The following is a 13,625-nucleotide window of genomic DNA, read 5'->3' on the forward strand; positions in this document are numbered from 1 at the left end:
AAAAACCCATTTGTCCCTACAGCTATTGTTTTTCTTCTCTGTAGGATCACCCAAGGTTATGAGTTTTCTGAAGCCTTCTGAAGATATTAGGTTCACACATAAATATTGATATATAAATTTTCTACTTCCTCTGAAATAAAACTTAAAGCTTGTGTAATGAGAGACCAGACATGTCATTAGTTCATAATTCATGATTTGTAAAGTAAAAAATAACTTAAGGCAATGGTAGGGATAGGCATTAGAATAATTTATTTGTTTTACAAGGATGATCCAATAAAGTTAATTCCAATAACCTCACATAGCATAAGACTATTTAAAAGATTGCTCTTGAAGAAGTAGTATACTCATATTTTATAAATATAAATTAATTTTGAAAATATAAGTTCATAGCATTTATTTGTATGAACTTATTTATATGGAAGAAAATTATGTCACTGCACTAGTATGCAACAGTATTGGCATAAACACTGCAATTAACAAAAGTGTTTTGCTAGTATCTCATGATATGAATACCAAATATGAAGAACATAGCCTTTGACTTTGAACATTGGTAAATAAAGACACTTAAATATTTACAAAGACATGCTGCTTATAGTTTTGTAATTTTGTCACAGTCATAGAATGGAAATGGTTATAAACCAAAACAAAAGATGAACCAGCATTTCAGCTTCATATTTTTTGGGCAGTGGGGATCTAAGATCCATGTACCCTCCTAGGAATGGAGAAGTCACTGCCTTTTCCTGAGTAACAACAAAGGGCCATCCATATCCCCATTTTGGAGTGGAAAATGCTTGGCTATTGCTATGATGGGAAAAGCAATTTTTGATTGCCATTGACACTGCCATGGTTTACTCTGCATTTATTTGAGGCTCGTCTGAGACAGATAGACCAAATATGAGAGGATTAAGAAACTGATACTAGAAAACTATTCTTCACTATCAAATCAGAAGCTCATATTTTCCTCAGGAACGAGAATTATCACAATTCACACACTAAGCCATGTAAAGACTTAAAGACTGAGTCAATTACTTCAATGTGTACATGACACTTCTTCTATAGTACAAGGATGGAATAGGTATGACCATTTCACTCTACATTACAGTCCTATTAAACTCAAGGAAGAAAACTTCATTTTTTTTAAATTATTTATTTATTTATTTATTTGAGAGCGACAGACACAGAGAGAAAGACAGATAGGGGGAAAGAGAGAGAATGGGCGCACCAGGGCTTCCAGCCTCTGCAAACGAACTCCAGATGCATGTGCCCCCTTGTGCATCTGGCTAACATGGGACCTGGGGAACCGAGCCTTGAACCAGGGTCCTTAGGCTTCACAGGCAAGTGCTTAACCGCTAAGCCATCTCTCCAGCCCAAGAAAACTTCATTTTTATCTTCATCTTAGCATAATACCTACACCAAGGCTTATTCTGGCCTTACTTTAAATGGATTTGTCATTTATACCTGAAGAATAGTACTACAATTCTTAATAGTAATCATAGTGATTGACTCATCACTTCTTACCTACTGTTGAATTTCTCTGGGTGCTTCTCTCTCATGATGTGGAACCTGTGTGCAATGGAGGCATCCTAAAAGAGAAATGAGGAGGGGACGGGTTAGTTTGTGATTTCTTTTTTCCATCATCTAAAATATAAATTTCTGAATAACATTTTCCTATAAACTATTTTTCACAATATGATTGCCAAAAAAAATTATGAAAGAGGCAGAATCTATGTAATTTCCAGGTAAGTATGAGTACATCATCATGTCAAAATGTGTTAATTATCTAATTTGCATTAGGAAATAGGCTCATATTTGATATATAAGTCTCTCTTTTAATAACGTAATTTTGTCCATACTGAGAGTATGTTTAAGGTGGCACATGTGATCATACTGCTAAAAGGTAGTTGAAAGCATTGCTGAAAAAGAATTAAAAGTGATTAAGTGGAGGAGCTCCTATGCCTGTGATAAATAGTGGGCAAAAAGAACAGGAAAAGGGCTGCTAATGTAGTAATGTTTGATTCAGAGATTGCTCAGTGTGCCCTCAGTGTGTAACAGTCACTGCTGAGAGCACCCGCAGCTTTCTGACCTCTTGTGTAATGGAGAAAAGCAACCAAGAAAAATTTTATTTTGGAGAATTGGAACAAATATGACTCAGCATTCCGACACCAAATGAAACAGTTTTGAATCCTAGTGAGGGCTACTTTGTTTTAGGATTTCCAACTGGAGTTTTTATGTAATGATTAAAAAAAAAATCACGCTGAATGTGTGAGATTCATGGAATCCTATGGGCAAGCTTTCTGTGGTCAGACCATTCTGTCAAGAAACAGTGAGCTCTGTCATTCCAAGTGAGGAGATATTTTCCCATTCATCAAGCATGCACGATTAATCACTCAAATGAGAAAGTGATATATTTACCAATCAACTTAATAGAAAGGGGCTATTGTGATTAAATGCTAATTTTGTTTCATAGTTTAGATAAAATAGAAAGGAAAATCAACACAAAAGAAATAAAGAAGTTGTGTAGTTGAGAGAATCTTGAAAACACTAATCAAGGATTAAAAGTCTCATGAATAAAATGAAAAGGCTGACGTGTTTATTCATGCATAACAAGACATGAGGCCCAACAAGAGAGAGGCCAATGCCCGCCACAGATGGCAGGATGCATTTCCCTGAAAGGCAGAGCTCAATGTGATTTTTTTTTAATGTACATTTTATCTCTAAAAATAGTTTTACAATGGGTTAATTTGTCAATATAAAGAACACTGACATCTAGACAGGGTACTATAGAAACAACAAAATTACTCAAAACATCTCTGATGAACTGATTGGCTAATATATAACTTTGCAACAAAAACAGAAACAACAACATTGTTCGCTGTTGTTGCTCTAATAGTTCTCACAGTTTTATTTGTATGCACTCCCTAACAAGTTATGATCATATTGTACTTTAGACTATGGACTTTGAGAAGTAGGATAGAGTAATCAGAATTGGGCTACTTATGGTATATTTGTTGTATGATCATTATTCATTTATCTCAACTTTTGCTTTTTATTTTAGTACATCAGTTTTAAACGGCATATATACCATGCACATATCTAGCAAAGCAGTTGAACAACAGCATAGGTGTACAAACCAAGAACTAAGAGTGAGTGCTCAACATTGGTTACCCATAGCAATAGCATCATTGAGTTTATTTTTACTTGAATCATTTGTCTTTGCTAATTTTGTACAAAACACTTTTAAAACATAGAATTTTTTTGTCATATGATTTTCTTTAAAGTTTGTATTTTTACACACAAAAAATCCTTGTCCTTTCAAAAACAACACACACACAAAAAAAAGCCATAAGCTGGGGAGAGAAAGATAAGTGAGGAGACAAATGTCAAAATACTACTTAAACAGAAGTATATAATTGAATAAACTCCTAATGTAGAAGAGTAAAACACTGACTGCCCAAAGCAAAGCTTGCTATGAGCTCTCTCTACAAGATATTCAGGGATTTGACACCTCGATATAAAGAGTGACACACCAGTTGGGAAGAGCTGGGGGTGACTAGAGTGGAAGACTGGCCAGCTTTTTTTCTCTGTGAATGGATTCCACTACAAAGAGTGAAGGCTTTACTCACTAGAGGATGAACAAGGCACAGTGAAAGCAGGTGTTCATTTGGATAAGAATTCAGACCAAATTCACTTGTGACTCTGACCCTTTGGCATCATTTCAACAGGTTTGAAGGTGGATTGCCAAATGCTGTAAACTATATTTCAGGACTACTTAGGATTCTCTAATGAGAGACTGAACAGCAAAAAGTAAATACGGCATCCTAATGCTTCCCCTTTTTTTTTAAATTAATTAATTAATTAATTTATTTGAGAGCGACAGACACAGAGAAAAAGACAGATAGAGGGAGAGAGAGAGAATGGGCGCGCCAGGGCTTCCAGACTCTGCAAACGAACTCCAGATGCGTGCGCCCCCTTGTGCATCTGGCTAACGTGGGACCTGGGGAACTGAGCCTCGAACCGGGGTCCTTAGGCTTCACAGGCAAGCGCTTAACCGCTAAGCCATCTCTCCAGCCTAATGCTTCCCTTTTTTCCTCTAGATAATAGCTCATTTTTAGGAAATAGAAACAAAGTCAGTCTCCTTTTACTTCCTGGAATGGACAGCTGATGTATGGTTGGTCTGCTAATTCTAAGCCTTGCCTCTTTGAGAAGAAAGATAGAGCACTCTTAGTTTTGAAAGAAAATCCTTAGACTCTTCTAACATACTTCCTGATGATTAAATAACAATATTCTTCTAAGAATTGAAACAGTGTTCTATATAGTTCTGTATTTGTGCTCATATATTTTAACAACTAGCCAGAATTACCTGGATGGTAAAATGCAGTGCTAAAATATGCTTATTTTGCTAATTGCATTGCATAATTTTGAATACATATTTTGACTTTCAAGTTGTTTTTATTTATTAACTAAATTTCAGCACTTCATTTTAAGTCAATTTGACCATTCTTGAGTAATATGAGAAACTGAATATATAAATTTCACAAAAAAATTAATTTGTGTTGTGATATAATTTAAACAGTTATTTTCAGAATAATTTTTACACATATGAATTTATAGATATATCAATATATGCATAAATTTTAACATGTTAAAGACTAAGATTTAAGTCATGCCTATTCTTGTCTGTGATATTCTGCTAAAGTTGTCTTTAATTTTCCTTTATAAATTTACTTTATTGTTGTCATTAAAATTTCCCTAAATCTCTACTGCTTGATTTTTGGATATTAATCTGGATTTAAAAAAACACTACATATTTCCATGAAAGATAAGATGTTGAAATTCAGATACCAGCACAAGGGGGAAGGAGACCAACACAGAGAAAAATCAACTCCTACCAAATTAGAGAACCAGAGCCACAGGGGGCCCCAACGCCTCAGCACTGAAGCAGACCAAAAATGAACCCAACATGGCTCAGGGAAATTTTGCGGAAGAGGGGGCAGAAAGAATATCAGAGCTGCATGTTGGGTCATGATATGCAGAGACAATTATTGTACCAATAACTGTGGGCTAACTCCACAATGCACGACCCATATACCTCAACAAGGAGGGGTCAAAGGGGAGGGGGTAGGTCACGGATGACCCTAATAATGGTACCAAACTGCCTGTATTTGCTGAATACAAAACTAATTTAAAAAAAAAAAAGACTTTGCTCAACAACAACAACAAAAAAAAGATGTTGAAATTGAAAGGAACTTTTACAAGTATGAAGAAATCTGATCCTACACAAATTTTCACTGTAGGTGGTATTATCCAGACTGAGGTCTTTATTGAAATATATTATAAATATATCTTCCTAAATTTCACCATACCATACATAGTATTTCTAATTCTATTGAAAGAAGCTTTCCACAATAATATTTCTACAATATTTTTGAACAATTTTATTTTTGATTATTTGAACATTGCAACAAACTAAAAACCTTTTCAATTTCTTGCTGTGTCTGGTTAGCATATAGATTCAGTCATCAACATTTAGGCTGTTACATAGAAGACATATTAAAACCTACTTCTATGGTAATTATATAATACATTTGTTTTTAAAAACAGAGAGTGGGAGACAAATCTTGTGAAGTCAGGTAATAGCATATCAAGAAGTCATAGACTGAAATTAAAAATATTTCAATACCAGTGATGGGATATCATTCAGTGAATTGCTGACCAGAGAGACCCCTGATGCCTGCAGAACGTTATAGGTTATTGCCAAGGATCTTGGCTGCCCCTAAGCTACCTGGTGAGAACCTAGTGCTGAATACTCCACCTATTTGTGCTGCAGGTCACTGAGAAATTAAACTTGAACTCTGCTCGAAGTCTCTTTCCTGTTGACTAGCTGCCAGGATGTGGGAAGGAACTATGTAGCAGGCAGCCTTGTCGGGGAGAGACAGCATTAATGGTCATAATGCGAAGTGGACTCTGTGAGCTGTGTGGCTGGATAGCCAGGGCAAATGTGCCAACTGGTGCCATGTTGTCATGACTGATGTGAGGGAAACCAACTATTCTCTGATTGGACTGGAGGTCCACTCCATGGGAGGTCATGAACCCATGCTAAATGGATATATTATACCACCAACATGCCCTCAAAATACTAAGCAAAATAAATTTAAAATTAAAATAGTAAATAATACATGGAAAATATTTGTTCTTTGAAGACTAGAAAATTATCTGTTGTTTGCCTCATAGTTTTCTTGGGAATTGACATTTTGGTAGTCTTAATTTCACCACTTATATATTTTATTATACATAACTAAGGACAACATATTCACCTTATTTATTTATTTACTTAAGAGACTGAGAATAAGAAAGAAAAAGACAGAGTCAGTTAGTACATTTATGGGTGTGCCTGAGCCTCATGCCATTGCAAATGCAAATGTGCCACTTTGTGCATTTGGCTTACAAGGAATTAAGGGCAATTAAACCTAGGCTGTTAGGTTTTGCAAACAAGAATATTAACTGCTGACCCATCTCCCCAGCACAGACGATTCCTGTAGAGTGGATTCAATGTTGTGTCTTCAATGACAACTGGTCCAAAATTATAGAACTTAATTAGATTTTGCAGATGTGATCAAATTCCTGACTGATATTTTTGTGAGATTGATGTTGTCTTTATACTTTTCCTCTTGGTTTCATAGTAAACTTGACTGTTCCTCCACTATATATTTATTTATTTATTTTTTAATTAATTAATTTATTTGAGAGTGACTGACACAGAAAGACAGATAGAGGGAGAGAGAAAGAATGGGCGCGCCAAGGCTTCCAGCCTCTGCAAATGAACTCCAGATGTGTGTGCCCCCTTGTGCATCTGGCTAACGTGGGACCTGGGGAACCAAGCCTCGAACCGGGGTCCTTAGGCTTCACAGGCAAGTGCTTAACCACTAAGCCATCTCTCCAGCCCTCCACTATATATTTAAAGTAGATGATTTTTTTTCTAGTTTCATAGACCGATGATTATATGCAAGAATTCTACCCCAAGATGTATTGTAATTAAACTCATTGTGCATCCCAAAAAATGTCATAGGTTGTGGTCTGGAGTTCATGCTGTTGGGAAGTGTTAGGGTTTGAGGAAGTGGTACTCAGCTGGAGGAAGTAGGCCACTGGGGGTGTACCACTGAAGGGTTTCGACACTATCCTCCTTCTCTCCCTTCATGCTACCTGGTCACCATAACTTAGTCTTAACCATTCACTTCATGCCATGATTCTCTGCTTTACCAAAAGTTCAAAGGACCAAGCATTTGTCATAAAACTACATGCTATTGATGGTGAGTCCCACTAGCAGAATTGGGTCACCTCCCACAGGGAGGTATGTTGGTCATGGAAGCCCAGGATGCCCTCCAAAACAATGCAAGTCATTGCCAAAGCACCCAACAGAACTAGAGGGTAAGACTCTATTGCTAATAGTAGTACAAGCTGTGGTATAATGATAGTGAAATAGTAAAAACCTACAAAAACAGATATTTTCAAAGTGAAAAGAAAACTTATTGCAAAACCAAATAATTTAGCATAGTGTGGTGGCACACACCTTTATTCCCAGCACATGGGAGGCAGAGGTAGGAGGATCACCATGAGTTCAAGGCCTCTCTGAAACTACATAGTGAATTCCAGGCCAGTCTGAGCTAGAGTGAGACCCCACCTCCAAAAACAAAACAAACAAACAAACAAAAGAAGAAGAAAAAAAAAAAACAAGAAACAAACAAACAAAGAAAAAACCCACCTAATACTACTGAAAATTTGTTTAACACTGCATTGAGGACTTTGGAAATATAGTAGCTCAAGAATAAAGGAATAAAAGTTATGGATATCACAAAGAAAAAAAAAAAACATATAGATGACACAATGTCCTCTGTCAAAAATTCAAAGGAATAAAAACTGCATAAATTAACTGAGTTTATAAAAGCTGTCTGTATACAACTAGTATAACTGGTTTCATCAAAATTAAATAATAAAAAATAAAATACAGTATATAATTATGTTATGGTAGCAATAATTACAAATCTATAAAGAAAAATTGTCTACCAATGTGAATTCTAGATAAAAATTAATGAAGGCCATAAAAGTAAGAATGAATGAATGCTGTTATTTACTACTTTCAGATACAAGATATAGGACTTTTGAATTAAAATGAGAAAGGGATTGTATTTGAAACTCCCCCACCTGAAACTCAGGAATATGATGGAAATATATAATTTAAACTGTAATAATCTTACTCAAAACTCCCTTTATTAATATATAGTTCATACAAAATATCTCAGGAAACTAGGAATACTAATTTAGGACATGGGAAAATAATATTTGCCCTTAGTGAAGCTGGAGATGAATGCCAAGAAGAAACCTTAGATGCTAAATCCCACTTTTTTTTTTTTTTCACAGAAAACATAATATTAGAACTGCCAAAAACTTCTGGAACAATTTCTTCACATAATTAACCTCAATCTTTGTGAACAAATTGCTGAAAGTATCATAATCTTACTGCATCCTTACTATAATTACAATTATGTTGCTTCTGTGATCAAAACATTGCCTGAATTTATAAATGTTCTTCTACTTTGCAGATCCCAGAATTCTTTTCACTAAATCTCTCTAAGAATATTTATTTTAATTAAAATATTCTAGATTTTGAAGCCAAAATATCTGAAATGAAGCAAATGAGAGTACATAATACACATGTTTGTAATTTTTAGAAGTTATTATTTTGATACCTAATGGAATATCTATGGTTAGTTTGGAAATTTCTGTTAGTTCAAGTCATAACCTGAACTTTAATAGCCATTAATCATGAGGTAAACTGAGGCCTTTTTATAGGATCTAAGGTTAGGGAGAAAAATCTTGACACCCAAAGCACTGACATAATTGTTGCTTAAGATATAAAGAAAAATGTTATGTCAAAATTGTTGCTGCAATGACAAAGATTCAGAGAGAGATTTTAGTGATATTGTCCCATTTTAAAAAGCAACAACAACAGCAACAAAATACCTTGGAATAACATTAACCAAGGATGTGAAAGACTTATATAATGAAAACATAAAAACACTCAAGAAAGAAATTGAGGAGGACTTGAGAAAATGGAAAGACCTCCCATGCTCCTGGATAGTCAGAATTAACATTGTGAAAATTGACAATTGTGCCAAAAGCAATATGCACATTTAATGCAACAACAATAAAAATCCCAACTTTTTTCCCCCACAGAGATAGAAAAAAATGATCCTAAATTTTTTATGGAATGACAGAAGATCTTGGATATCCAAGCATATCCTCAACAAATGTAACACCTCTGGAGGCATCACCATATCTGATCAAAAACTGTATCGCAAAGCCATAGTAACATAAAACATAGTCCTGGCATAAAAATAGGATTATAGACCAATGAAACAGAATAGAGGACCTGGACTTTGGGTCAAGTAACTGCAGATGCTTGATATTTGACAAAGGCCCTAACAATGTAAGCTGGAAAAAAGATAGCATCTTTAACAAATGGTGCTATACAAACTGGATAACCATATGTAGGAAAATGAAACTGATTCACATATCTCACCATGCACAAAAATCAAGTCCAAATGGATCAAAGAGCTCAGTATAAGACTAGAAACTTGGCTACTACTGGCAGAAAGAAAAAAAAAAACAAATAGAAGGAACTTTCCATGATATTGGAGTGGAAAAATACATCCTGAAGAAAATCCCAGCTCAAGAAATTAAACAATCACTCAACCATTGGGATCTCATGAAGCTGAAAAGGTTTTTCACAGACAAACATACAATAAGCAGAGACAATAGATTACCTACAGAATGGGGAAAAATTTTGCCAGTTGTACAACTGACAGAGAATCCTAAGTTCTAGAATTTCCAAAGAACTAAAAACTTAAACAATAAAAAAAAATCAAACAATTCACTCACAAAATGGGAAAGAGAACTGAACAGTCAGTTCTACAAGGAAGAAATACAAATGGAAAACACACATTTAAGAAAATGTTCAACATCCCTAACTGCTAGGCATTGCCAAACACAGGCTAGAGAATTCAGGAGACAGGCCTGACCTGCCAGGCATGGCTAAGGGGCCCTAGGTTATAGGAGGTCATTCCCTCCCCAGCCGGGGATACCTGGAGGTCTTACTCATAGCTCTGTGACTTTGGCCAGTTGTCTAGGAAACTCCTTATATGATATCAGCCAGCAGCCTTCACACAGCCGATCACCCTGTGACCTGTACCTCTTCTCTCCACAACTTAGATCACATGACTCTCTCCTAATGTGCTGAAATGAACATGCATAGTCATCAGAAAGCAACCTTTGAGCCCACCAATCCCCTTAGGACCCTCTTCCTGCTCTCATTCAACTGCTTACAAAAATTCAGTCCCCTGACAAACAAACGAGCTGTTCTCTGAAGCTGTCTTCCAGGTGTTTCTTCCCATTGCATTCATGGCCACTCAAGACCCTGCTCCACAGTTGCCTGGACCCCTTCGGTGAGCCAGTGCATAGTGGCCTCCTGAGCAACCAGGGACTCCACACTTAGCCATCAGGGAAATGCAAATTAAAACAACTATGAGATTCCATCTTACCTCAGTACTGATAGCAAACATAAAAAAAAAAAAAGAAGAACAGAAATAGGAACCCTTATTCACTGTTGGTGGGAATGTAAGGTGATACAGCCACTATTGAAATCAGTATGGACACTCCTAAAAAGGTTGACTATGGAGTTACCAACAGACCCAGTTATTCCCTTACTGGGCATTTACCCTAGAAGCTCTACACCTCAGTTCAGAGAGATTTGCTCAACCATGATTATAGCTGCTCAATTCATAATAGCTAAGAACTGGAATCAACCCAGATGTCCATCATTAGATGAATGGATAAAAAGATGTGGGGTGTCTACATGATGGAATTCTACACAGAATTAAGAAAAAGAATGACACAATGTAATTTGAAGAAAAATTGTCAAACTTTGAACAGATCATTCTCAGCGAATTCATTCAATCATGGAAAGACAATCTTCACATGGTCTCACTCATCTGGGGCTCCTAATATGGTTCCACCCAAGATGCTGACATACCTAATAGGCATCTGGAGGACTGGATAAAAGAGAGGGTGGGGAGGAAGGGGAGGGCAATTGAGGGCACAAAATTGTACCCAATTAATAGGATAAAATGTTTCCTCAAGATGGGTAAATCATAATACATGAACAAAAGCCAGAAAACTGTGAAATCTCCACTAAGGATTCCTAGTCCCACAATGGAAGACTCCAATATAGTCATACTGAAAACCACAGAAATTGAGTCCCAAAATGAAAACACAAGAAGCAATGTGACCCTGATCAAAAGAATTGCTGAACTGGAAGCAAAACATCAAAAAAAAAAAAAAAAATCAATGAAATTGAGCAGAATCATCTCTTAGAGAACTGAGCTTTTGATACTAGGTTTAACTTAATTGAAGTAAATATTAGAAGCCTCAAAAGAGATGTAAATGAATTGAAGGTGAATCAACAAATAGAAGGTCTCAATAACCAGTTGATTAAGATTAACAAAGACTTGACCAAATGCAAGAATGAACTCCAGGAAGCATCAAGAAAAGCAGGCATTGAACTGAAATCATACCTCAAAATAGAGATTGACATGATGCATAATAACACAACAGCAAGCAAAAATCAACTAAAGATTATAAAATCCTCTCTAGAACCCCTCATTAATAGAGTTATTTTTGCAGAAGAGAGAACTTCTGATCTGGAAGGCAAGACAGAAGAAATTGATCAGGAGGCCAAAAACTTTGCTAAGTCAAAAAATCATGTGGACAGAATACAAGGGAACTGCGCAATACCCTAAAATAACCAAACATCCAGAAGGGGAGGTAATCCAAGCCAAAGCATAGAGAACATATTCAACAAAATTATAAAAAAGAAAAATTTACTAGTCCCTCCAAAAAAAGGCTTATCCCAATACAAGAAGCTCACAGAACATCAGACAGGACCAAAGAAGAAACTCTTCAAGACATAACCGAACAAAGAGAGAGTGTTAAAAGCAGTGAGAGAAAAACAATTCACTTCATACAAAGGTAACTATCAGAATTACCTGATTTCTCAACAGAAACCTTGAAAGTCTAGAATGAAACACTTCAAAGTCCAAAATCCTATGTCTTCCTATCCAAGATACCATAACTAGTGAAATTATCCCTCATAATAGATGGTGAAAGGAAAACTATCCATAAAAAAGTCAACTCTGGGCTAGAGAGATGGCTTAACAGTTAAGCGCTTGTCTGTTAAGCTTAAGGACCCCATTTCAAGGCTTGATTCCCCAGGACCCATGTTAACCAGATGCACAAGGGGGCGCACGCATATGGAGTTTGTTTGCAGTGGCTGGAAGCCCTGGTGCATCCATTCTCTCTTTCTCTCTCTCTCTCTCTATCTGCTTCATTCTCTGTCTGTCACTCTCAAATAAATAAATAAAAAATATATATATTTAAAAAAGTCAACTCTAAGATTACAGGAAAACAAAACCAAGCCTACAGATAGACTTCAGGGAGTAATCCACACATGAGGGTCAGACAACCAATCTCATGAGCCTAGAAGAAGATCACAATAACCAAAACTAGATCAGGTTAAAAAAAGTACAAAACTCAAGAAAGCACCAAATGCCATAAAGCACCCCATCACAGTTATAACTATAAACATTAATGTATTAAATCACTCATCAAAAGACACAAGTAAATAGGGCGGAATGTACAAACGGACCCTTCTATCTGCTATCATAAATAAACCCACCTCATTACTAAAACCAGATACATCCTCAAGGTAAAAGGATGGGAAATGATATTCTAAGCAAAATAAAACAAGAAAGAAGTAGATGTTTTTATATGTATATCTGACAAAATAGACTTCAAGCATAAAGTAAGAAAAATGACAAAGAAGGACACATATTACTCATCAAGGGAACAATCCAACACAAGAATATCACAATCAGAAATCTATAAGTACCAAACACAGGTGCACCATGCTTCAAAAAGCAAATCTTACTTGACAACAAAACAGAAATAAACACAAACTCCATTATAGTTGGGGACGTCAGTACTCCACTACCAGCAAAGAACAGATGATCCAAGCAGAAAACCAACAGGAAAATAATAAAGCTCAACACCACAGATCAACTAGACCCAATGGACATGTACAGAGCTTTCCACCTTAATTCCATAGAATACACATTCTTCTCTTCAGCCCATGGAACCTTCTCAAAAATAGACCATTTATTAGGCCATAAAGCATGTCTCCATAATTTCAGGAAAACTGAAGTTACTTCCTGCATCATATAACATCACAATGCTTTAAAGATAGAAATTAACAACAAGAGACACATCAGGAACTCCACCAGCTCCTGGACTCGGAACAACATACTTAAAAATATTTCTTTTAAGGAACTTTAATTATTTGATAGAGAGAGATAGAGGAGAGAGCAGACAGATAGAAAGAGAGAGAAAGGGCATACCAGGACCTTCAGCTGCTGCAAATGAACTAGAGTCACATGTACCACCTTGTTTATGTGACTTACATGCATCCTAGGGAATTGAACCTGGGTTATTTGGCTTTGAAGGCAAGTGCCTTAATT

At 36.1% G+C, this 13,625-nt stretch overlaps 1 protein-coding gene across 8 annotated transcripts in view; it reads right to left on the bottom strand.

Annotated features, from left to right (window-relative positions):
* Window positions 1-13,625, bottom strand: part of Dgkb (diacylglycerol kinase beta) — a 690,706-nt gene that overhangs the window by 286,079 nt on the left and 391,002 nt on the right. For all 8 annotated transcript variants that reach the window (XM_045135964.1, XM_045135963.1, XM_045135965.1 and 5 more), the window contains one exon: window positions 1,519-1,583. In XM_045135964.1, the coding sequence (XP_044991899.1) occupies window positions 1,519-1,583 (65 nt within the window). The remainder of the gene's footprint in view (window positions 1-1,518; window positions 1,584-13,625) is intronic.

This window comes from Jaculus jaculus, chromosome 16, assembly GCF_020740685.1.
Source record: "Jaculus jaculus isolate mJacJac1 chromosome 16, mJacJac1.mat.Y.cur, whole genome shotgun sequence".
In the NCBI taxonomy this organism is placed as follows: Eukaryota; Metazoa; Chordata; class Mammalia; order Rodentia; family Dipodidae; genus Jaculus; species Jaculus jaculus.